The 26,639-nt window shown below is 36.5% G+C and overlaps 1 protein-coding gene across 1 annotated transcript; it reads right to left on the bottom strand.

Annotated features, from left to right (window-relative positions):
• Positions 1-26,198, bottom strand: LOC142342227 (acetylcholine receptor subunit beta-type acr-3-like). The gene is made up of 5 exons (XM_075393485.1): positions 25,053-26,198; positions 22,746-22,848; positions 6,416-6,616; positions 2,962-3,351; positions 1-537 (listed from the first exon to the last, which is right to left on the bottom strand). The coding sequence occupies exons 1-5, from the start codon at positions 25,287-25,289 to the stop codon at positions 209-211; spliced, it is 1,260 nt and encodes a 419-aa protein (XP_075249600.1). The 5' UTR covers positions 25,290-26,198; the 3' UTR covers positions 1-208.
• Between the last annotated feature and the right edge of the window lie 441 nt (positions 26,199-26,639).

Below are 26,639 nucleotides of genomic sequence, written 5' to 3'. Positions count from 1 at the left end.
CTTCGGCGGTGAAAGAAAAAATCATTTGTCAACTAACATTTTTCTGGGAATCATACACAGAAACCCGCTTAAAATTAAGGAAACTTATTTATTTGTGAATGAACTAACCACAAAATTGAAAAAAAACTTGCAACACAAACTTTTTAAGGTAATTGAGGTTTTCATTTCAGAACTTGAGAGAATAGAGAATTCTGAATTCTGTAATGTTCTACATCAAAAGCCAGTAAAACACTAACATAACAATAATAGCTACCACACAATGTGAAATGAACAGAATACGATCCATAATCTTGAACGAATTCGAGTCCTCGGTTTCCTCGTCTGTTTCATATCCTTCTTTAGCACCATTTCGTGTCTCAACTTGGAACTCATGTTGGTTTTCGGATACCGAATTATCAAAATGAGAATTCTGCACAGCTGCGGAAGGTACGTCAGACTTGGAACACAGTTTAAGTGATGAAAGGCGGCAATTTCTATGGAGAAGTTTTTGGGCTAATTTACTCGGTTGACGCTTCTGGTTGAGTTGTGAGTTGACCACTAAAAGCATTTTAAAAGTACGTAAAAAGGCGACTTAACTTTAATTTCGACGAATCAACTGTGAGTTTTATCTATAGCTTTCACTTTTTTTTATGTTTGGGCTCGGTCGCAGTTTGTAGGTGTCACCACCAACCATTATGAAAAACTGTGTTAGATGGAGTCATGAATTTGAACTCAAGCTGAAAAATTTGATACTTCTGTAGAAAATTTGGCGGTAATATTGCTTAAATTGGAAATGTTTTCTTTTAAAATTCTGGGAACAAATTTTTTGACCATGTGTGAACAAAAAATTGCACTGCTAAGTCATAGTTGGCATAGCCGAAAAATAGGTATAATTTGCCTTTAAGAGACACATTTTGTTCCCCTAAATTCGAAAAAGTTCTTCGCAGTGGCAGCTAAGTTATTATAGTTCACATTTTTTAAAGTATTAATGTAATAAGGTATTGATGTAAGATTGCCAATCATATAGTTTTCATTGCTCGCTTTCATGAACTGAGACGGAACCTTGTCTTCAACTTAACAGCTTTTATTGGTAGACTTCTCAGCATTACAACAAAAACGGCGTTAATGTAAAGCTTTAAAAGTTCCTCCAATTAATGTTTTTCTTGCGATTTCCACGGGTGATTATTGAGAGATGGTTTGATAATTTCAACTGATCAAATTTTATTGATATATGTGGCCATTTTTATAAACTTATAGAGTATCAACGTTTTTGCGTCCAAAGGTGGATTTTGCTAGCAAATTTTTAATAAGAAACTACTCGACATCCTACTGCGGATTTCAAAACAAATTGCAAAAATGTTCTCCTATTTTGAACTTATCCATCTATTTAAAAGTTCTATCTTCAGCAGATTCGGCAAAAGAAACAATATGAGGCAATTGTAAAACAAAGAAAAAGATATAAAAATGGACTTCACTTACAAAGAAATTCAACGTTTCATAAGGGTTTAAAAAATTTAAAAAATTTTGTTGCTTTTCGCCTTTTAGCGACAATGTGAATACCGCCGACCAAATTGCTGTTTTTTTGTCTCTAATTTTATTACGTCACTTCATGTGCAATCTAACGACATCAGCAATGCGTAATTGGTGATTAATCCCCCCGAATCAAAAGATGATCAAATGGCGATTACCCCTGATCATTTAATTAGAGTCAAATATACTTGTTCTAGATTGCACATACTGTTAAATACGAAATCTACCGACCTATATACTAACATTTGAGCGTGTTGGACTTATTTCCGCTCGCTTACTTTCCTGATCCCGTACTTAACTCTAAGTCGAATTCAGTACTGAGTCAGAGACTAAAACGAAGAAAAGGATATAAAAATGGACTTCACTTCCAAAAATGTTCAACGTTTCATAAGGGTTTAAAAAATTTAAAACATTTTGTTGCTTTTCGCTTTTTAGCGAAATTTGCAGAGATCAGCGACAATGCGAATACCACCGACCAAATTGCTGTTTTTTGTCTCTAATTTTGTTACGTCACTTCATGTGCAATCTAGCGACAACAGCAATGCTAAAAGTGATTGCTTCGTCCATTTCTTGGTTTAAAATTACCATGGTTCCAAAACCGTAGCGTTCAAATTCAACAATTAATTTTCAATAAAATTTTGCTGAATCTTTGTTTAAGTATTTGATATGATAAGGTGTATGCATTGTTTTTTTTTCTAAGAACATCTGATAAGAGACTCAGATATTCAAAATGTGCACAATTGTAAGCGATCTGGCGGTGCGAAAAGGCAAGGAAAGCAAAAATTGTTAAAAACTTGAAGCCTACTTTTTTTCCTCAAGAGAACAAAAAATGGAAAATGTGTTTTCAAAGATTAACGAGCTTTTTAGTGGTAACCATTTTATATCTTTTTTATTCCAGCCAGGGCTGGAACAAATAATTGAATCCCTGTTACGCATTTTTTAGGTCATAACTGTTTCTCATTATATGGTTCCATTTCTAGACAGTGCATCTATGCAGTTCTATGCAGTGTTTCAGTTTTGGTAAGACAATAGTTTTAGTATATTCAAATGAGTTTTACCCGATTTGATGTTTTCGTCTTGGTGAAAAAAAATACTTGGTTGAAACTGCGCGTGAATTAAATAGCTTGAAATTCTTAGCTTAAATATTAGGGATATGGAAGATAATGCTGCAAACTTTGCATATCCATGTTCTTTTTCTCAAGCGGTGAAGAGATCCTTCATTAAACAACATGAATTGTTTACTAATCGTAAAATGCCACATAAGATTTTATTGGTTAAACAATACTGAGCACAATTTGTCATTGCAATATCATATAAGACTCTTTTCCTACTTTTTGCACCATTACGGCCGGTTTTTTTTATTAATATAAGTTTTATCAGCCACATGGTTTTGAAACTTGGGCATGGCTTTCTAAGCTCGTTGTCAACCATTGAATGTGATGGAATACTTACTCATTGCCGCGACGAAACAGACCACACTCATGTGTACTGTGACAGTTAACACGAAGTACGCCAATATCGGCAAGTCCATCGAGCTAGCAGGGAAAATGTTGCTGAGAGTTCCGAAGGAGACTGTCTGTGCCAGAAGAATAGTGACTGCAAACGACACTTTCTCACCAGATTCAGGCGGAAGTAGAAATGTGAGACCAGAGAGCAGGTAGAGAATGATTGTGGGGCTGATTAGGAAAACTGTGTAGAACAGGTGTCGACGTTTCACTTTGATGTGAACTGTAGCTTCTCTGCTTCCAGGTCCATTGGAGACGTTGGTGGCTACCGGTTCCAAAAGTCGCCATTGATCGTTGTGCTTGTACTGGTAGAGGCCTAATGTCTCACTGGTGAACTCTATAAATTGATTTGTTAGTATTATTCATGTCCGGTTTTAAATACATTTTAAGTTTTAATTGTGAAAAAGTTCTCATCCAGATCCTAAGGCCAAAGCGATGCAAAAACATCCTTTTTTGTTAAATTTGGTCAGCTTCAATTAATTTTGTGCAAAGAAACATCTATTATTGTCATATAATTACTTAGGATAGGCAGAAAAATCTTGTTAAAGGCGCCGCATAACACAATTAATTCAGATTGATAAGCAACAATTAAATGCACAATGGAGAGAAATTAATATTAAGAAAACTATGGCTCACTAAAAGCAGCTATGCGCTCTGGAAAGTCTGTTCAGTCGCAGTTTTGAATGATCGTAGAGCTCACAAAACCTTTTGAGCTGAGGTATGATTTGAAGTGCCTTCGAATGCGTGATAGTCTGATCATCAATTGCCACTGCAAGAGTGCACAAAGATTGTAAATCATTCACAGAAACTGTCAATTTTGTGCCTCAATTTTAAAACTAATGAAAGAATAATTTTAATGAACAAACACGATTTTCGAACGAATACAAACGAATATATTTTCTAGAACGGAAAATATTATATCGTGTATTTAAATGTTAAAATAGATTGAATAAAAACGGGCGCTAACCAGTCTAGACAGAGGTCTATTCAGGTGGAGGTGGCCCTTGTCCTGAGCACCGATAAAAAGCGCAAGAAATGTTAGCGCAAGAAAAGAGAACTTTATAATAGCATTATTTTTGCAGCAGTTCATACGTATTTCTTGGAGAAAGAACCAGAAAAAATGTGCATATTCATTAAAGTTTATGCCTTAGCTCGTTGACAAAACTAGTTGACAAATATAATTCTGTTCTAAGTTTTTGAACTCGAAAATGAGAAACTAAATATCAATGGGGATTCTGACGTTTAAGACCAAACATACTGACGACTTTTTACGTTTTAAAACCGATCATACCGATCATTTCTTACGTTTAAAAGAAAACATACAGAAAATTTCTTACGTTTAAAATTGAACATATCCAACGTCTCTTTCGTCTAAACACAAAGCTACCAAATACGTCCTTACGCTTTTATACCGACGATTCATTACGTCTGAAACTAAAAATAAAAAATACCGAAGAATAAACGGGTTTTATGAACGGTTGTTCTTTTATCAAATTTTTCTTGGTCTGATTGAAGTTCAGGCTTCTTGTTGCGATCATTTAAATTTAGATGCAATCGTTTATTCTGCGTAAATTGCTTTATAATCAATAGTTGAATAGTCAATCAGACCGATAGACTTTTAAAATGGCACACGTAATCTACTTGTGTATAGCAAACTATTATTATTTCTAGATCTTATTTAATGTTTTGATTGCTTTTTAAAAATGTACGATAGTGCTATATGCAACAATTTATTTGTTGCTAGCTCTGTAAAATTTGTACTCACCGGCTCTTAGAACATTGTTTTCCTCATACAGTGTAGAATTTACCTCTAAAATTGTTAGCTTTTCAAAAAAAATCTGTTGCAAAAAGTTAGCACCTTAAAGTGCAAAAAGGTCTCCAATACAACCTCTCCAGTTTTGAATAGGTCAGAAAAGCTCACACGAATACGGAGCGTTAGAAACATTAACCGACAGAGACCAATTTTGACGACAAACACAGATAAGAAATCAGCATACACCATTTGTCAAAACAACCCGCCAAAACTGAATTTGGATGTTTGAAATCAGCTGGAATATCACACGTTGCTTTCTTTGCTAAAGTCTAATGACGGTTGATTATTGTCTGAATGGGTCTGATCCTGGCTCAATTCTGGTCTATATGAGGAAGAAAATGAGCAAAAATCCTAAAACACGTGCGAACACCCTTAAAATGAGTTCGTAACACGCAACACTGCTAAGCACGAGCTGAAGGCTGATCATGGCTGAACTCGGTCTGGATGGATCTGATCATGGCTGAACTCGGTCTGGATGGATCTGATCATGGCGGAACTTGGTCTGGATGGATCTGATTATGGCGGAACTCGGTCTGGATGGATCTGATCATGGCTGAACTCGGTCTGAATCGAGTGTGATCATGGCGGAACTCGGTGTGGATGGATCTGATTATGGCGGAACTCGGTCTGGATGGATCTGATCATGGCTGAACTCGGTCTGGATCGAGTGTGATCATGGCGGAACTCGGTCTGGATGGAACTGATTATGGCGTAACTCGGTCTGGATGGATCTGATCATGTTTGATTTTTGTCTGGATGGGTCTCACCATTAACGCACAAATCAACTGGGTTAGACTTTGAAAACTGATAAAAAACTCAAGTTTTTCATCATTGATCAGACAACGATTCAAAACTTTTGTAAAATTGTCTGTCAGTCTTTAGCTTTTAGTCAGGCCATTATCTGTGATCCTTGGTCTGTAATCGGATCATGTTGCAGACTATTGCGTTTGATTAGATCTTGTTTCCAGAGTTTTGTTCCTGCTCAAGACATCTATCAGACATTGCCTTTTTCTAATCAGACCAAATATCATCGCTTCCAGACACAGCCCTTCGATCAGATCTTAAGTTCCAGACTTTGGTCTATGGCCTGACACAATATTCTAGGCTCTGTTATCTGATGAAACCGTAGGTACATGACTAGACCAAAGGCTTTACCTTTTAATCTGACCCGCTTGATAGGACCATCGGTAGTGCGGATGGACCACCGTGTGTTAATTTTTTTGGGTCTGATCTCTTTCCTCGTGCATGACCGGTCTAAATAGTCCGACTATTGTGCAAAGTAAACGACTCTAATCGAACTCCAATGATTATCTCCCCAGGACTTGAAAAAACTGTTTTCTTACAAGATCTTGCAAGAACTCTTGCAAATTTATACATTATTTATTAAGATTCTTGCATGATAATCGTGGACAATAGACAAGGGTTGAATCCACCCAACTTGACAATGAAAAAAAAGGAAAAGTCTCGTTGTAGCGTTACTGAGTGCTGTTCATCTGGGTGGTTCGGGTATATATATGATGACAGCCACTGCCATGTAAGTCTGCTCAAAAGTTTGACCTCTCTAAAATGGTATTTATAGGTCACTTACCCATAGTGAACTGGTCCTCGAAACCAGTCTGAGCTTGGAAGACAACTGGACAATATTGAACATCAAAAGGGAATCGTGAAACGTCAATGTCACAGGATAGTGTTATTGTAAGAAAGGAGTATACTCCGTAGATATATCCCTCGTAATACACAGCTTGTCCACCAAACGCATCATATGTCACTTCAACTACGTCCAGCATCACTAAAATATTACAAGTCGAAACTCTGAGTCATCGTTACCCAAGTCGAGTATTCGACTAATTTCACGCAATAAAATGCAAGGAGTCAGCGTAATGCACTCGATGTTGCGGACTTTGGGCATATGACTTTTGGATCCTCAAATTTATAAGAAAGTCTCCAATTACAAAATGGTACACATTTAAGGTAGATATCAGAAAAACTTTTCAGGTTGAGTTGTAATAAGTTTTCGCATAAATAAGTTAAATCAATTAATGCCATAATTTATACCTCGAGATTGAAAGATCTCGACCATGGTCGACCGAGAAGTGGTACGATAAAACCTTGCCCGATAAACATAATCAATGAATTGAATTTAGCCCTTTTTCAGCAAACAGTTGAACGTTGCCTCGACACAAAATGTATATTGAATCCCCAGTTCTAGGTCTCGACTTATGAAAAGACTTTAACAGTCTTGCAGGGGGGGGGGGAGGGCAATATTGACTATAATTACACGGTCGAGCATCCTAGTTAAAGTAGAGCTAATATCTTTTCATGGGTCGAGCTAAGGTCTTTTCATAACGAAGAAAGACCAGCTTTTCAATCTTTTCAAAATGGGTCCACCATTAGTCATTTAATAACCAACGAAGTCGAGTTAAGGTCTTTTCATGTGTCCACCAGTAGTCTTTTCATAAATCTGTTGTTTTTCAAAATTCAAAATTTCATATTTTTTTTCCTGCTTCTATACATACAGAAGCAGAACCAGAGCAAGACTAAATAGCTTTGCACCAGAGCAGTCCAACTTAAGAATCAGTTGGAAAACTGCCAGTAGCCTTAAAAAAATTGTCAAATCTTAAGACAAAGAATTATAGCAGCTTGAGTATATTACCACATTGATTGATTCAATGAAACCAGCTAGCTTAAGTGTATCGGTCCTAGTCCCATTAGCCATGACAAAATATTGGCGTTATTCAGATTGTTTCCCTGCAAAAATTATGAGCAATTTTTTTTAAAAAATGATGCAGGTTTTTGAGGGATTTGTGGTTCTTTTGAATCTTAAAAAGTGAAGGAGCATAAATGGTAACTACATTATATGCAATATTGCACGTAAAATATTGATGGCAAAAACGGAGACTTATGAAAATACTGATGATGGACCCATGAAAAGAGTTTAAATCAACTTTGTTTGCAAACATTGTGTCGAGCTTAAATCCAGCTTAAATTTTGGGTCGAGCCAAAGTCTTGCAAAATTTTGAGTCCAGCTAAAGTCTTTTGCGAAACATATGAGTCGAGCTAAAGTCCACATTGTCTTAAAACCCAGCTAAAATCTTTTCATAGCGAAAATGAGTCTAGCATGGTCTTTTCGTAGTACATATTGGTCGAGCATTGTCTTTTCATTAGTCTGTTCCTAAAACTGGGTCTGTATATATCTGCCTGATCCCCTATGACCTTATGTTACTGGCAAAATAATGCCTCAGGGTGAATAAATCAGATTCCAGCCAGAATAGCTCTAGTAACAATCGGACTTCCTAAGGATTCTGTTTTTGGGCCTCACCTCTTTATTCTTTTCGTCAACGATCTGCCTGAAAAAATTTTCATAGACAAATAATTCGGATATGCCGATGATTTAAAAGTACTTGCAGTAATCAATCCGATACTGAAGATGATCTATCTACTATTGAAAACTGGTGTCTGATAAACTAGATGCAATTAATTGTCAAAAATTCAAAGGGAACAATGATTCAGATTTAAACAACCAGCACCAGTCAAATTAATCTGAACAGAAAGACCTTGGATTTTTGTATCTGCTTCTCTGTCATGTAATGATATTACAAACATACGTAGCAAAAAAGGTATTTCACCTCTCTTTCATTTGAAGAGTAATCTGTAAAACAACTGGACTTTGTAGAAAAAACTCAACGCATGTCAAAGCTAGGTTGTCCCTATCATTACACACAACTCTTAGATACCTTACCTTTCAGAAACTAATCTAAGATCCATTGAAAAGTACCAAAATTGGCGTCAAAGTGGATGGTGCGGGCAAACCTCTAGTAAAAAACAGGATTGAAGAAATTGGAATTTTCGCTTCTTTCTCCTTACACTGAATTGTATGATCTACTTCTGATTGAAGCGCGATTCAGCAAAAAACAATTATAAGAAAAAAAACAAAGTTCTTTTCATGAAGTACAGTTGAATATACGACAAGGTAGCTGGAAGGAAATGAACAAACAATAGTCACGACTGAAAAATTTGGGTGGTGGCGTTTTTGTTTTCAGACGAAATACGATAATCTACAAATATTTGTCGCGAGTAATTGATATGGCAGGTGGTGAGCTAAAGCAACCATCAAATTTTTTTTAATCATTCATTCAAAAACGTGTACGATGAGGTGGAAACTTGTATTTTGGGAATCTACTGTCTACATTGCGGTTGCAATCGAATAGATAAACTAAAAGACGTTACGCATGATCTACCTAAACAACCAAAGTGACTGTCAACACGAGGACAAAGCTCCTAAGTCCGCTACCTCTACTACTACTACCACCACTACTAATACTAATACTACTATTACTACTACTATTACTACTACTACTACTACTACTACTACTACTACTACTACTACTACTACTACTACTACTACTACTACTACTACTACTACTACTACTACTACTACTACTACTACTACTACTACTACTACTACTACTACTACTACTACTACTACTACTACTACTACTACTACTACTACTACTACTACTACTACTACTACTACTACTACTACTACTACTACTACTACTACTACTACTACTACTACTACTACTACTACTACTACTACTACTACTACTACTACTACTACTACTACTACTACTACTACTACTACTACTACTACTACTACTACTACTACTACTACTACTGCGGCCATATGGAAATTGGGGTAGGGCGTCCGCGGTTTCCGGAAATTGTCCGCTCCCGCTCAATTTTCATTTTAAATGAAAGGTGAGATTATGGAAAGTAAGAAAAAATGTTTTTCTACCGAACAGTCAAAATGGCCACAAAAAAAATAAAAATTGACAGAGATATTCTAGTTCAAAAAAATTGGACATTTTTGCAAAAAACTACATTTTTCTTTGTTTTTTAAAGGCAAAAAACCCTTGTTTTTTACACGAGCAGATAGGGTTTATTCTGTAGTTTGTGGAACAATTTTTTTGTTGCTCTAAGGGCAATATTTGTTGAGTTTTTGTCCGAGCGGAATTGGACGCTTTTTTTGGCCAAGCTGCACGTAAAATTGAAATGTGAAAATCTCTTCGAAAAATTAACTTTTTTTAAGTTTTCTTTTTGATTCGTCGCTGTATGACTAATCTTTGACGTTTCTGGCTGTATGAAAACAATCGCAGACAAAAATATCACCCATCAAAACTTTGATTCAGTAAATGATGTTGACCTCATCGAGTGCGTCGGGACCTCCTGATGTTCGAGATCAGGTCAAATTCTAAAAATGAACCTACAACCCTAATTTTTTGCATGCGGCTACAAAATAGTCATACAAGGCAGCTCACAAAATTCAAGGTCAGGATAGTTGAAAAAAACCGAGAAAAACCGGTCTCTAAAAATGCTCTATGGAAATTGGGCATGCTTTTTAAATAATTTTTGGCCAATTAATCATTACTTTTTTGTTTTTTAACATTTTGCTAGTTTTTTAAGTTTTTCGGATCCCCGAAATCAAGGTCCGGGAGAGAGGCAATAGGGCCATTACTTTATTGAGCAATGGAACATTTTTCTTGAAGTCCGAAAAAATGTAACAAATGCTGAAAAAAGTCAGGAAAGAAGAAAACATTGGCCATTTTGTTTTAGCTAAACCCAGAGGAAAAAAGAAAACAGTTTTCAAAAAGTTATATAATAAGGGGGAGATCTCAGTGTTTTGGTGTCCAATTAATGACGAGGAGTATAAAAAATGTTTGAGTGAATGTGAAAATTTTCCGGAATCAAGCTAAATTTCATTGTCGCATAGAAACTTCAGCAAACGTTTGTTTGTCTTTCAGCTTAGTTATTGAGGCCTGAGAACGTTTTTGGTACCCATTTTTCAATTTTTTGTTCTCCTCAATTTGACAAAACTTAAATTTTTTGGTTTCAAAAAAATTTGTGCGTAAAAATGGAAATTGGGCAGAAAAATGGGCTTTGTAGTCAAACTCTGCACTTTCAGGTTTCTAATGGGTTTTAATTGATTCAAAAAGAGTCCCAAAAGTTTAAAAATGGTGGCAATTTCTAAGTTCAATAAATAATCTATGCAATTCATCTTCTTAGAAAGGTATGTAGACTTCTGGGTTAACATAAATGCGTTGAAATTCTTTTTGAGACTGGAACAAAAAAAGGTCTGACTTTTTCAGCCAAATACTTTGGCACAATCCAACTGCGTTTACGCTAATTTTAATAGTTGTCCTGATGCTATGGATTACGTAGTTTAAGAGCACTTTAACCGAATTTCAAGAATATCCTTTAAACAGACGTTTCAAATACTTTTTTTAAATTTTGGAAATTGAGCAAGTGAATTTGACTCTCATTTGGCCACTTCATTTTTCTCTAATTGCCAGCAATACTAAACTACAATCGATGCATTTTTAAGTCCTGGATTTTGTCAAATCACGCCGCGGCCAGTTGGCCATCGCCAAAGTAACCTGAAAATGAAAAATTTCATACAAAAACCTAATTTCACGAAAAAGGTACTTGAGACAATAAAAAGAAACTAACAAAAACCAAATTCTGCAACAATTTAGAGCCAAAATTTGAAAGCAATCAATCCATAATAAAAATACACAAGCATATATAATCAAAAAATTTCAAATATTTAAATTTAAATGGTTTTTTTTGCATTCATTACGAGTTGTCACTCATATTTTCCTCAAAGTTGCTGATATTTTGTCACTATTGTGAAAACTTTTGAACCACTCTTCTTTTACCAGTAGGTTCACAAGTTGTCAAAATGAAACTCAAAGCCCTGAGAAGGTCCACGGCAGGAGTTTTTGATCACAAAAATTATCAAGTTTTGTTTTTCGCCAAAAAATGGAATTTGGGTAGGAAAACGTAAATTGAAATCAAATAAAGTCCTTTTGAATGGTTAATCAAAAAAATTGAAGCATTATCACCACCATGCCGTTAGAGTTTTCTACAAAACTCACCATTTGACTGAGTTAGGGCTACAGTTGTGAACTTGTAACATATAAAGTCTCTCGGGCAAGAAATTGCGCTTGTGAAATTTAAAAAAATCAAAATTTTTTGTATCCTAGTAAAAAGAAAGTAATAAAAGCTTGTTTTTCATGCTGGTTTTCACCCAGTCTACTTGAGTAGTTTAAACGCATTACCTTTTTGCCTAACTGGATCAATGATGGGCAATAAAATTTGATCTAGACCTGTTAGAATGCGACATAAGCGTAAGAAAAGAACAAACGTTGAACAAGTTTTGGTTCCATGACAAAGTCCAAAGTCGCAAAAAAACTGCACCAAAATGACAACCGTAATTTGTCGTTTGCAGAAGGGCCAAAAAAACAGGCGGCCACTTTGAGCCCGAAGCTTGTGCCTCAGGCTCAAAGTGGCCCCCTGAACCCAACCCACTAAAAAAAATGTTGAGTCTATATTCGAATAGTGAGCGGACTAAACACATTATCACCATCATATCTTTCAAATGTTCTAAAGAGCTCCCCAATAGATGGAATTTTGACTACGGTTTGGAAATTGTCACATATAAAAAGTCTCGGGAAAGAAATTGCGCATGTAAAATTTAAAAAAAAATTAAAAATTCTTGCTTCTGAGTGAAAAAAAAGTATTAAAACACTGTTTTTCACAAAAAAGACATGCTGTTGTTTCACCCAGTCCATCTCAATAATCTATATGCAGTACTAATTGCCTAACTGGATCAATGATGGGAAGTTAAAAATGATCTAGACCTGTTAGAAGGCGGCATAAGCGTAAGAAAAGAACGAAGGTTGGACAAATCTTGGTGCCCTGACAAAGTCCACAGTCGCCAAAACACTGCACCAAAATGACGATCGTAATTGCTCAATTGCAGAAAGGCCAAAAAAAGGGGGCCACTTTGAGCCCGAAGCTTGTGCCTCAGGCTCAAAGTGGCCCCCTAAACCCCACCCACCAAAAAAAAATGTTGAGTCTATATTCGAATAGTGAGCGGGCTAAACCCATTATCACCATCATATCTTTCGAATACTCTAAAAAGCTCCCCAATAGATGGAATTTGGACTAAGGTTGTGAACTTGTCACATATAAAGTCTCTCTGGCAAGATAATGCGCTTGTGAAATTTAAAAAATCAAAAATTCTTGATTCTGAGTAAAAAAAATGTACTAAAATAGTGTTTTTCACCAAAGAGACATGCTGTTTTTTCATTCAATCCACCTCAATAGTGTATATGCATTACTAATTGCCTAACTGGATCAACGATGGGAAATTAACATTGATCTAGACCTGTTAGAAGGCGACATAAGCGTAAGAAAAGAACGAAGGTTGGACAAATCTTGGTGCCCTGACAAAGTCCACAGTCGCCAAAACACTGCACCAAAGTGACGACCGTAATTGCTCGTTTGCAGAAGGGCCAAAAAAATAGGGGGCCACTTTGAGCCCAAAGCTTGTGCCTCAGGCTCAAAGTGGCCCCCTGAACCCAACCCACTAAAAAAATGTTGAGTCTATATTCGAATAGTGAGCGGACTAAACACATTATCACCATCATATCTCTCGAATGTTCTAAAAAGCTCCCCAATAGATGGAAATTGGACAACGGTTTTGAAATTGTCACATATAAAAACTCTCGGGAAAGAAATTGCACTTGTGAAATTTAAAAAAAATAAAAATTTTTGATTCTGAGTGAGAAGAAACGTATTAAAATTGTGTTTTTCACAAAAAAGACATGCTGTTTTTCCACCCAGTCCACCTCAGTAGTGTATATGAATTACTTTTCGCCTATCTGGATCAATTACGAGTAATTAGAATTGATCTAGACCTGTTAGAAGGCGACATAAGGGTAAGAAAAGAACAAACATTGAACAAAATTTGGTGCCATGACTAAGTCCACAGTCGCCAAAACATTGCACCAAAATGACGCTCCTAATCGCTCGTTTGCAAAATGGCCAGAAAAATAGGGGGCCACTTTGAGCCCGAAGTTTGTGCCTCAGGCTCAAAGTGGCCCCCTAAACCCCACCCACCAAAAAAAATGTTGAGTCTATATTCGAGTAGTGAGCGGGCTAAACCCATTATCACCATCATATCTTTCGAATACTCTAAAAAGCTCCCAAATAGTTGGAATTTGGACTAAAGTAGTGAAATTGTCACATATAAAGTCTCTCCGGCAAGGTGTTGCGTTGGTGAAATTTTAAAAAAAATCAAAGATTCTTGTTTCTGAGTGAAAAAAAATGTATTAAAATTGTGTTTTTCACAAAAAAGACATGCTGTTTTTCCACCCAGTCCACCTCAGTAGTGTATATGAATTACTTTTCGCCTAACTGGATCAATGATGCGAAATTAAAATTGATCTAGACCTGTTAGAAGGCGACATAAGCGTAAGAAAAGAACGAAGGTTGAACAAATCTTGGTGCCATGACAAAGTCCACAGTCGCCAAAACACTGCACCAAAATGACGACCGTAATTGCTCGTTTGCAGAAGGGCCAAAAAATAGGAGGCCACTTTGAGCCCGAAGCTTGTGCCTCAGGCTCAAAGTGGCCCCCAATTTCCATTCTAGTCAGCGAAGTCATAGGACCTCCGATGGAAATTGGGGACTGGGCTAAAATGGAAAATGGCCCTGATTTGTGAATGGAAATTGATCAAAAAAATTATGGAGACTGGGTACGGAAATTTTTATGGAAATTGGGCAATGGAAATTGGGTGGGGTTTTGCAGGGCCAATTATGGAAATTGGACCATTTTTGGACCAATTTCCATAATGGCTACCTCTACTACTACTACTACTACTACTACTACTACTACTACTACTACTACTACTACTACTACTACTACTACTACTACTACTACTACTACTACTACTACTACTACTACTGTTTCAACACTTTAATTCCAAATATGAAATAAAGGCACGGTTGGCAACAAATACAAACAAAACAAGAAGAGTTATTTGTTTGGTTATTCTGTGAAGTGCTGTACGACGAAATTGTTGAAGGCATTCTTTGACCCGGTTGCTGCTTTCTCCTGCAATCTGGTGAACGATACTTTGTTTCGTACACAGTCTCCTTCGATTTGACTCATCCACGTTTTCCGTTGCCCCCCAGGAGCGCGTCTAGCATGGACGTATTGATCGGGCGGGTCCCAATCGAAGGCACTGCGGGCTAATCTTCCTGGTTCCATTCTCTGGATGTGTCCGTACCATTTTATCCGTTTGAGCATGATCATCGTGGATAGTTGGGGCATTCGTGATCTTGACATAATTTCTTCGTTCGTTGCTTTCTCCAGATATGACACACGTAGAAGTCTCCGAAGACAACCACAGTGGAAACTCTCAAGTTTTCTCTCCATTAATTTCGAAAGAGTCCAAGTCTCTGAGCTGTACAGCACGGCTGATAAAACGAGTGCTTTGTACAAATTGCACTTGAGGTGCACGCTGAGCTGCTTGCTCTTCCAGAGATTTTGGAAGTTAGCAAACCGTTGTCTACCTTCTGCAAGTTTGCAATTGACTTCCTGCAGGTCTCCATGCTTGAGGCTGTTATATGATCCGAGATACTTGAAAGCTTCTATGTTTTCAAACTCGTTTCCGAGAACATCTTGTACTTTGCAGGAAAACACGCGTGTGGCAACTGCTTTAGGCTTGCCACAATATCTCGATTGGTGAACTTTTCGGCCATTGACTGTTTTGAACTTTCTTTCACAGGTAAGGTTAACTTACTTTCTTGTCACAGGTAAGGCTCGCCTCTAGTTGCTCGAACTTTGACTTGTCGACGACATTCTTTGACAAACCGGCTTTGCAGAATCTTGTTTGGTGCACTTTGCGTCCGGTAACTGTACTGAATTGCCGCTGACAATTCTGACATCTTAAAGACTCTTGGTCAGCCACCACTGACCGACTCTCATTTTCTAGCGACTCTGAAACTGCTACCGCAGATTGTTGTTGTGAAGCTACCAACGCTGGCTTAGCCACCGCTAAGTTTTTCAATCGTAGCTTCCGGCCATCTTGTGTTTCGAACCAGCCCGCTTTCTTTTTCATTCCCAGCAGCACCTCCGTGCTGATGGTTAGTCGTGACTGGCTAGATGTCTCTGCCAGGAGTCCTAGTTTGCCTTTATGTGTTCCAGTGAGTATCTCCACGTTCTGTTGGATACTAGGCACTGCACCAACATTAGGGCTGTCGCATTTTACGCACATATTCTTTGTTTTGGCCACATTAATCTTCAGACCAGCGGCTTCCGCAAGGGCCTCGATTCGATGTAGGTTTTCTTGCACCTCACTGTCTGAGACCCCCACGAGAGCAACATCATCAGCAAAATCTAAGTCAGCCACCAATCTCCCAATGTCTAATCCTCCATGCACCGAGTTAGCCAAAATGTAGTTGATGACAAGGCCGAATAGGATTGGGGACCACACATCACCCTGCCTAACGCCCGTTCTGACATCAAATAAGCGTCCTTTCTCACCTTCGGCTTTGACTCGACATTTGAATCCATCATAGCTGTTTCTTATGATGTTTATCACTTTTTGCGGAAGACCATAGTGTTTCATTATATGGTACATCTGCTCACGATCGACAGAATCGAATGCCGCTCGAAAGTCTATGAAACAAAAGCTAATATCCAATTGAAACGCCATTGATTTCTCTATTATTTGACGCAGGGCAAAGAGTTGATCGGCGCATCCTCTGCTTTTTCTGAAGCCGCACTGCTTTTCCCTTAAGACGCGATCCACTGAATCTTTGCATCGATTGAGAATAACGGAAGCGAACACTTTGCCTGGTACTGACAATAGAGAGATCCCTCGGTGGTTCGAACACTCTGACCTCTTTCTTTTACTCTTGTATAATGGGACAATTTCTGCTACCTTCCAGTCATCGGGCAGAACTTCCGTCGACCAACACTTATCTATGATGTCCCAGAGCCACTCGACAATACCCTTGTGTGCTTTCAACATCTCACAGGAAATGTTATCGGGTCCACTTGCCTTGCCATTCTTCAACCTGCGGACAGCTTCAAGCACTTCTTCAAATCGAATTGGGCTCAGGTCAATCGACAAGCTTTCAGCTGCTTCTTCGGGATCCAATCTCGTACTGCAACTGGATGTTGAGGGATTCAGGAGTTGACTAAAAAGTTCCGTCCAGCGTTCAAGTCGTTCCTCTTTCGTCCGTAAGTTGACGCCAGTGCTTGAAACTAATTTGGTCAACTGGGGACTCCAGTTTCGGCAAATCTGCTGTGATGCCCCAAAAACCTCCTTCAAGTTGCCTCTGTCCGCAAAGCTCTGCACTTCTTGGCCTTTGCGTTCAAGCCACGCCCGTTTGTCTGCACGTAGAGCTTTTCTGACTTCCTTACAGCAGTTTGTGAACTCTAACAACGCCACCGCGCTGCTGTGTTTCTTCAACTGTAGATCAGCTCGTTTCCGGATAAGTTCCAGAGAATCTGGAGAAATCCAAGGTTTGTTCACTCGCTTGTCCGGAAGGAGGCATTTCACTGCTGCTTGATTCAGGGATTTTCGAAATTTGTCCCAAGACTGCTCTGTATTCTCGAAATCGCCGCTCTTATCAAGATGGAACTTGACCTCCTGCGTGAATAAGTCACGCGTTGTTTCATCTTGCAGCTTTGCAGAACTGATTCTGGGCGTGAAACATGGCTTTTTAGACAAAAGTTTCATGGATACTTCCGCAATGACCAATTCATGATCGGTAATTGTGGTTTTCCCTCTTCTGGTCCTCACATTCGTCAGACATCCTCTGTATCTCTCTGCAAACAGAATGTGATCCAGCATCTTTTTTCGACAACTCGGATCGGGAGGGTTGTAGGTGTACCGATACACTTGTCGATGCTGGAACCATGTACCACCTACGAGCAATTTGTGTGAAGTGCAAAATGATAACAACTTTTCCGAGTTTTCATTTTCTTCACCCATTCCAAACGGGCCACTGCAGCTCATGGTGTCATTCAACTGGTGTCCAGGCTCTGCATTGAGGTCACCGATGACACAAATACGCTCCCTATGTTTGAAGCTGGAAACTAGGTCTGAAAGTTGACTCCAAAACAAATCCTTCTCTTGGAGACTAGCTTCATTCGTAGGTGCGTAGCAGACAACAACAGCTAGATTGGCTCTCCTCCGAGCCGCGAACTTGAAGTAGCAAATACGTTCACTTAGAGCCACTTGTTCTACGATGCTGTTTATCAATGACTTCTTTACAGCAACGCCCACTCCTCCTTGTCTCGACTTTACACCAGACAACCACGAGTCAGACAGGTAGAGCTTGTGGTCTCCGAGATCAATTTCTTGCTCCTGCAATCTCGTCTCCTGCACTCCCAGAATATCCAACTTGTATTGCGCCAGATCCATTTTCAAAGCCTCTAAAGATCCGGCTTGGGTCAGTGTTCTGACGTTTAAAGTTGCAATTCTGAGTTGGTTCCTCGGGAGATTCTTAGTACCCCTTACCCGGGACTCGGGGCCATGGTTGAATGTACTCATTGCTTTGGTGTTTGAAGGCTGAGATATGACTAGTTGCGCCACAAACTAGAAGACCAGTGCCTCGTTAGCTCGACCATGTGAGCGGAGAGCCGCAGCACATGACCTACCCCCAGGGGACACCACGTGGAGGTGAGGTTGGATTTTGTCCCCCACTACTACTACTACTACTACTACTACTACTACTACTACTACTACTACTACTACTACTACTACTACTACTACTATTATTATTACTACTACTACTACTACTACTACTACTACTACTGTTACTATTACTACTACTACTACTACTACTACTACTACTACTACTACTACTACTACTACTACTACTACTACTACTACTACTACTACTACTACTACTACTACTACTACTACTACTACTACTACTACTACTACTACTACTACTACTACTACTACTACTACTACTACTACTACTACTACTACTACTACTACTACTACTACTACTACTACTACTACTACTACTACTACTACTACTACTACTACTACTACTACTACTACTACTACTACTACTACTACTACTACTACTACTACTACTACTACTACTACTACTACTACTACTACTACTACTACTACTACTACTACTACTACTACTACTACTACTACTACTACTACTACTACTACTACTACTACTACTACTATTACTACTACTACTACTGCTACCACCACTATCCTTAACTATCTTCTCTTTCTTTTCACTCTATTGGGGAAAATCGAAATTTTGATACCGCTTTTCTGTTAAAACTCATTTCACCGACTTTATTATATTTAAATTATTGCCAGTAAATTTGGTTAGATCAAAGACAGACAACACATGCTAGAAAAACATATCATTAAAGCAAGCTCTATATCGTCAGAAAAACACCTTAAAAATTTCCCTATATTATTTCTCTTAGTTCCTCTTCATTAACAGTTACATGGGTACAAAATATCTAATTGTAAGGTCATTTTTCCAGACAATGTAATCACCCAATTTTGTCTTGATCACAACAAAACTTTGCGTCGAAAAAGTTGTCTAGAAAAGAATGAAAAAAATGCAAATCTTTCCTGCGTTAAAATAATAAAAAATGTCGCCCGAAAAATTGTTTTCAATTTTACAAATTTAATGTAATTGAACAATTTTACCTTGATTTTTTTGGTTGAGAATTAGTTATTATAGCTACTGTCCATCGATTTTACTTCCTGAATATTCTCATTGGTTTTCCAGAACAAAAAAAAACTTTTTTTGAGGTGACCCAAAAGTAACGGACCCCAAAAATTTTTTGTATAAATGAATGTATAAGAATTTCCAAGCCTTATTGACCGTTTGTCATTTATCTCGAATTCAACAAAATCAATATAATTTTTCTTTAATCTAAATGTAGACTAGCTAATTTTTCGTCCTAGGGTTCAAAAACTTTACGACTTAGCTTAAAATCATCTAGTTCGGAGAATGATTTCAATCTGAAAATAAGAAATCAGTCAAAAACATAGAAAAGTCATTATTCTAAAACTTTTTCCCCTTAATTTTTGAAACCAAAAACATCATTGAGAGTTTGGTAAAGATTGAGCAGTTAAAAAATTTGCAGTGTTCTCCACTCAACCGCCATTCTGGTCCATCTTTTTCACTTGGGCGGATACATACTCAATTAACAATTTTGCTTTTCCGCTTTCCCTCAGATGAAAGTTGTGGTTCATTTAAAGTTATATGGGTAAAAAATGTTCAAGTGTACGTTCATTTTTTCTAGACAATATCATCACCTAATGTTGTTTTGATCAAAAGAAGTTTTGCGAAAAATTGTCTCAAAAAATGATTGAAATTCAAATTTTGCTCGCATTATTGTTATAAAAAATGTTTCTGCCGCAAAAAATATTGGCAATTGTACAAAATTAGGGTAACTGAACAATATTATATACAATAGCATATTGTTTCTGTTAAGAACTCGTTATAGTCTCAATACTGTCCACTAATACTCGTTCACTGAATTTTCTCAATGAATGTTATAGAACACGAGAATTTTTTCCCGACATGGCCCAAAAATATTGGAAGACAAAAAGTGTTTTTCAATGAAATAATGTATAAGAATCTCCAAGCATTATAGACCGTTAGTCTCTTCCCTCGATCTCATTAAAAACAATAAATTTGCCTTTTTTCCAAATGAACACTAGCTATATTTTCACTCTAAGATCCAAAAACTTTGTGACTAGTCTTAAACTCATATAGTTCCGAGTAAAATTTTAAACATTAAATATGTAATCTATCAGAAACATAGAAAAATCATACCTCTGAAAGATTCCCCCCTTAATTTCTGAAACCAAACCAACCTTGAGCATTTGGTAAAGATTGAGCAGTCAAAATTTTACTCTCAGAATTTAATTCTCAGTAAAACAAAAAATTTGCTCTGTAGGTGAAGAAAAATTAAAAATGTAATCACTATAGTTTAGAAGAAGAACAATGTAACACACCAAACAAATAATCTATGCGGCAACAGCATCTCAATTGAACGGTGTTAATGCAAGGATATGGCAACATGTTTTTTTTCGGTGGGTGGGGGTATGTTGCATTGTTCTCCACTCAACCGCCAATCTGATCCATCGTTTACACTTGGATAGACACCTTCACAATTAACAATTTTGCCTTCTCGCTGTTATTCTGTTGAAAAATCCGCTGCATCTATAGTTACATGAGTACAAAGTATTTAAGTTTGAAGTCATTTTTCTAGACAATGTAATCAACCAACATTGTGTTGTTCAAAAAAATTTTTGCGACAAATAATTGTCTTGAAAAAAATGAACGAAATTCAAAGTTTGCCCGCGTTACTATAATAAAAAATATTGTCGCCAAAAAAATGTTTGCAATATTATAAATTTATTTCAATGGAACGATTTTACTTTAAATTTTGCGGTTGAGAATTCGTTATTGTCTTACTACTGTCCACCCAGTTTACTCAACTGATTTTTCTCATTAGTTTTTTTAAAACACAAAAACTCTTGGGAAGAGAGCCAAAAATATTGGAAGACAAAAGATGTTTTTCAATGAACGAATTTGTAAGAAATTCCAAGCATTATAAAACGTTTGTCATTTCCTTCGATTTCAACAAAGCTAAAAAATTTCTTTTTTTTCAAATGAAGACTAGCTAATTTTTCATTCTAAGATCTAAAAACTTTGCAACTAAACTTAATGTCATCTAGTTCTGAGAAATGTTTCAATCTTAAAATATGTAATCAGTCAAAAACATAGAAAGGTCATAATTCTGAAACTCCCCCCTTAACTTCTGAAACCGAACCAACCCTGAGTATTTGGTAAAGAATGAGCAGCCAAAAAAGTTTACTGACAGAACTTAATTCTCAGTAAAACATATTTTTTGCTCTGTAGGCAAAGAAAAATACAAAAATTAATCACTATAAATTAGGAACAGAACAACACGCCAAACAATTAATCAAATCGGCAACAATATCTCATTTGAACGGTGTTAGTGCAAGTATAAGACGAAAAATATTTTTTTTTCGGGGGGAAGTTGCAGTTTTCTCCACTCAACCGTCAATCTGGTCCATCGTTTACACTTGGGTGGACACATACACAATAAACAGCCTTGCCTTTGCGCTTTTATTCAGATAAAAGTTCATTTCATAAACTGCGATTCGTCTTCAAGCAAATCATACTTTTATAGATTCAGACTCTGGATCCCTCCTGTATAATCTGCGTGACCAATCCAGCATAAAAAAATCTGTTTAACCATTTTTTAAGACATATCCCACCTACTTGTAAACTGTTGGCTAGATTGGCGATTGTGCGGAGACACTGCCCTGTCCTCATCAGAAGACTACCTTTCGCGCGGTACCATCATTGCAGCCAACATTGGTCAGGCTATGGTCAACCTACCTTATCTGCTTGTGTTTGATGTAACAAAAAAGAGTTAAATAAAAGAGAAATTGAGATATGGCGTGATAGCCGAGAGCAAAGATGTGCGATCCACACGCCAATGATTGAGAGTGCAGTCCCCTGTCCACGTGAAGCTGTCTGTGTGAGGATGTGCTCTTACTTACCCATAGCTTCAGGTTGACCATAGCCTGACCAATGTTGGCTGCAATGATGGTACCACGTGAAAGTTTCAGACACAGAAAAAGTGACTATAGTCACCAAAAAGCAATGCTGCTCATAAAAAGATCAGTTTTAGATCAGAATAATAAGACAAAAGGGCAGCTGAGAGCTCCGCTGCGATTACGCAGGAACCACAATTATTAATATTTATTATTATTATTATATTGACAGATAGACCTCATGAAACATAAATCACGGTCTGATGTTGATTTTATATTCAAATCACATATTTAAGCTTTTTTAATGAAAAATATCATCATAAATCCTTATTGAATTGCAACTAAATTTTATTTATCTCTTTTCCTTCAAACAAAGCGATCTGAGAGCAGGTTATCACTTATCAATATCAGGGTTTCCATTGACTGGTAGAGACACATTGGCACAGGCAAGAAGAAGGAACTTACCAATAGGAGGCACCCAAAAAGTGCCACTTGGGAACTTGAGTGCCTTGGCGCCATCGTAGTCTGTTGGATTCCAGATCGCATCATTCGAATGATAGGCGAAGACCTTCAAATGACAATATTCAAGTATAATGAGGTTGGCAACCCCTTTTAAATGGTGCAAAATTGACAGGTAAAAACTTTCCTTTTCCTGTGTTGCAGTTTTGGTGCAAAATTGACAGGTAAAAACTTTCCTTTTCCTGTGTTGCAGTTTCACAGCTAAAAAGTTAGGAAATGCCGTGCACTTATGTACGGCGATCGAGCTACAGAAAAACTCATCGTATTTCACCGCAAACTTACAAAAATTTCAACTAAAATTAGTGTTAGTCTTTTACTATAATACAATGAAAACTTTTTTGTTGATATTGATGTCAATTAAGGTCATGGTTAAGAAGAGAAAATTCTTGTAGAAAGACTTGGTTAAGAAGTGTCAAGCCATAGACATAAGATCTGGCGCATTTTTGGCACTGAAAATAATAAAGAACTAAACGCAAAAAATGATCAAATGAAAAAAGATAAGCTTCAATGAATTTAAAGTAAAAAGGTCAAATTAATCATTATAATATAAAGTTTAAAATGATATGAATAAACTTTGAATTGCGTCTATCATAACACATAACACATGTGCATAATTTATGTTTTTTGTTTTTGTAGGTGCCCTCTGGGCACTTTTTAAAACTTGAAAATGCTTAAAATAGTCCAGGGTTCAATTGCCTGAAAAAAAATCATCAGTCCAAAAATTGGAAAGTTAAAAATTGTAAATTTAGAAAACGATTTTTTCAGCAAAATTTAGTTAAAGAAAGTAATCAAAATTTTAAAGCAACTTTGTTGAAGGAAAAACAAATTAAATATATAATATGGCAATAAAAATATGAACTGGTTAAAAAAACAGAAAACACATCGCAAATTTATCCCTGACAATATCTGATTCTGTTTCGGAAAATATCAAAAAATTCCAAATTTGAGAACGGCAATTGGTCAATGTTCCACTATTTCTTATCCTTACTTTTGAAAAATTGACTGGTATAAAAAACACAATTTTGGCCATATATTAAGTTAGTCCGCGATGAAACAACGAAAATTCTTGTTAATCGGGTTTTCTCAAAACATTGTTTCCCTACTATTTCGAAATTAATTGTTCTGACATTTTTTATATTAATTTTGATTTTGGCGTCCTTGGTTTCTTTGCTCCATATCGCCTTCATGATTGGTTGCAAGCATAAAAAACAGTTTTCAGACCAGTGGAATTAATGATGTTTGCAACTCAAAGCAAGAAAAAGCCGGCATAAGTAATTTGAAGGGTCAAAATTTATCCGGATGTTCATTTTTTTTACTCAGAAGCCATCAAAATTAGCCTCAATGTTATTGTGCTACAGTCATATCCAAACTTTGATATGACGTCTCCATAATTTTTAAAAGTGCCTACAGCATTATTCAAAGGAAATTTGAACAAAATCTTCAATTTTTCAAAAAACTTTCAAAACTTCAGACAATCTCATCAAATTTGCTATATCTGTTGAAAATTAATTTTTTCAGTTGAAGTTGGTGGGGGTAAATTACTATCATTTGACGACTTCATTATAAGAAAGAAACGTAAAGTTTGGAGCGGAAAATGAAAAAAAAACGGAGGCTTTTTAAACCAAACGTACCGACAACTTCTTGAATTTTACAAAACAAGCCCAATAAGAAGTTTCTTTGATTTACTACAATGGTCATATAAGATTATAATATTCTAATCTCTTTCTAAATATGTAAAAAACTTGAATTATTAGAAAAAGAATTGTGACTGCAGCCAAATTGTCAAATATTGACTGCACCTTCGATGTGTTAAATTTAAATGCCCTCGGACTATATTCCGCCGGAATTTATGACATGAATCAGTGTTTTATATGTCATATATCACCCAGTATAAATTTTTTCGATTTCTACTGAAAATGAAGATTATACAATTTTTCTGCTGTCATTTTTTTTTAAATTTTCTGTACGATTTCCAGGAAAACATGTATGATCTTTTCAATACTGCTAAAATACTACTACTATTTCTAAAAATACTCGTAAAACTGCTACTAAAAATACAAATAACTTTACTAAAAATCATACAAATCATATATAACCTAGTGTGATTGCTAGCAATCATATATGAACCAAAATTAAATCAAAGAAATGTATATGATGGGTGTCCCGGAAGCGTATCGCCGTTTCTATAGCTGTAATTTTTAATCGATTTTTAATATATCCGATTGACAATTTTAGAAGACATTGTTTGCTTACCTTCGTCAGCTTAATAGTAATAGTTCCACGTTTTTCATCCAAATCTAAGATCTGATAGAGATCGGAGAAAATTAAAATTGTTCCGTTCGTAAAATTTTCAGGTTGAGTAAACGAATCAAATGTTGTAACTAAATGTGTATATAATGGTTTTGAAACGTGAGCTCCATTTACAAACGAATAATGATGGTCGTCACAAATATAAAAACTGAAAATAACATATAAAATTAGGGTGTTCATTTTTAGTTCCAGTAACAATGAGATTCGCAAAAAAAGTCGTATTCAAGTGCAAACTTCTGTTTGAATTTAATTTCCCTCGGCACCACTTTTGTTTAAAATATCGACTAAATGTCAATATCAGATTGAATAAAATGCATATCGTAAATAACTGAAAGCAATTTATTTCACTTTGAATAAGCCACCCAGATATTAAACGAACTGAATATAACTTTAAACAGTATAGCCGTAAGCGACCGTTTTCAGCAATATCATGACCTTTTAATCTTTAGTTTATGCTTCAACTTTGACTGCTTCTAAATGATCGCGTTCGGGTAACCGTTCATAAAATTGGTAACATTTAGTCAGATCGCCGGATTTTTGGTTAACAGAAGAATTATTGAAGTAAAAATTGCATGCTATCAGTCAACTAGGATTGTTTTGTTTATCTATGACTGCTTTACTAAATTAGAGACAAATACCGGCGTGTTCAAAATGGAATAAAAATACCCTCTCAAAAAACAAAAGATACTGTGTTCAATTTTTCACACATGAACCTGAACACGGAGACGACGAAAAAATAAATAATGTATTTAAGAGTGGTTGCGTGCTTTTCATCGACGGCGCAGAGTAATTTCATGGAGCTTTAGAAATATAAGCATGGATCATAGTAGCTAAGAAGAATCAGGCAATCACGTCGAGGAATCATTGTAAATACATAATGTCGAATTCCATTAATGATTTATCGTGATTTGATTAAAGTAAAAATTAACTTCAAAGAAATCTAACTCTGTCAGCAGGGCCAGTAACTAGGGATATTTGAAGGGAATGAGGAAGCTATCAGACTCTGAATTTAAAATTTAAGTTAAATTTCGATGAAATAAAAGTAAGATGACAATGTGCTTCGTGGGATCCAGGAGTTTGTCTTATAAAGTTAAAAAAACATCATTTCAAGATCCAGAAAAGGGTAGTTTAAGCTTTAAGTTCATGGTACACTAGTGTTATGAAATAACAATTATACAAATGAAATCAGTGGTACTCGAGCCGAGCATTAGACGCTTTAAGCCAATCAGTTCTAATCCTTAATTCTGTATTGCTATTCAATTGTTTTTCTAATGTCTTTTGCAACATTTAGGACCACTAAGGTGGCATGACGGTGAAAGATCAAAAACAAAAATGTTCTGAAAAACATTTTTTGAAATCACTTCATAGAAAACTCAGATGTTTTTTCCAAAAAAACAGGTCCAAAACTTAGTCCCCTTTTCCAATATGCTTAAACAACAATTTTTTCCAGATCCGTTAAATTGAAGTTCCCTTTTGATCACCCTAAAACCCCGGAATCATAAATTTTTGCAGAATGTATCTTGCCTATTT

Source organism: Convolutriloba macropyga, chromosome 7 (assembly GCF_964194025.1).
Source record: "Convolutriloba macropyga chromosome 7, txConMacr16.3, whole genome shotgun sequence".
In the NCBI taxonomy this organism is placed as follows: Eukaryota; Metazoa; Xenacoelomorpha; order Acoela; family Convolutidae; genus Convolutriloba; species Convolutriloba macropyga.
The sequence above is the reverse complement of the archived record's forward strand: the minus strand, read 5'-3'. Positions and strand labels throughout refer to the sequence as shown.

What these genes read in the sequence shown, in the direction of transcription:
- LOC142342227 (XM_075393485.1), bottom strand. Translation starts at nt 25,289, where the DNA reads ATGAACACCCTAATTTTATATGTTATTTTCAGTTTTTATATTTGTGAC. An exon ending in CGAGGACCAGTTCACTATGG is followed by an intron (nt 3,352 to 6,415) that starts GTAAGTGACCTA and finishes ATCAATTTATAG; the next exon opens with AGTTCACCAGTGAGACATTA. An exon ending in CTGTTTCGTCGCGGCAATGA is followed by an intron (nt 538 to 2,961) that starts GTAAGTATTCCA and finishes AAATGCTTTTAG; the next exon opens with TGGTCAACTCACAACTCAAC.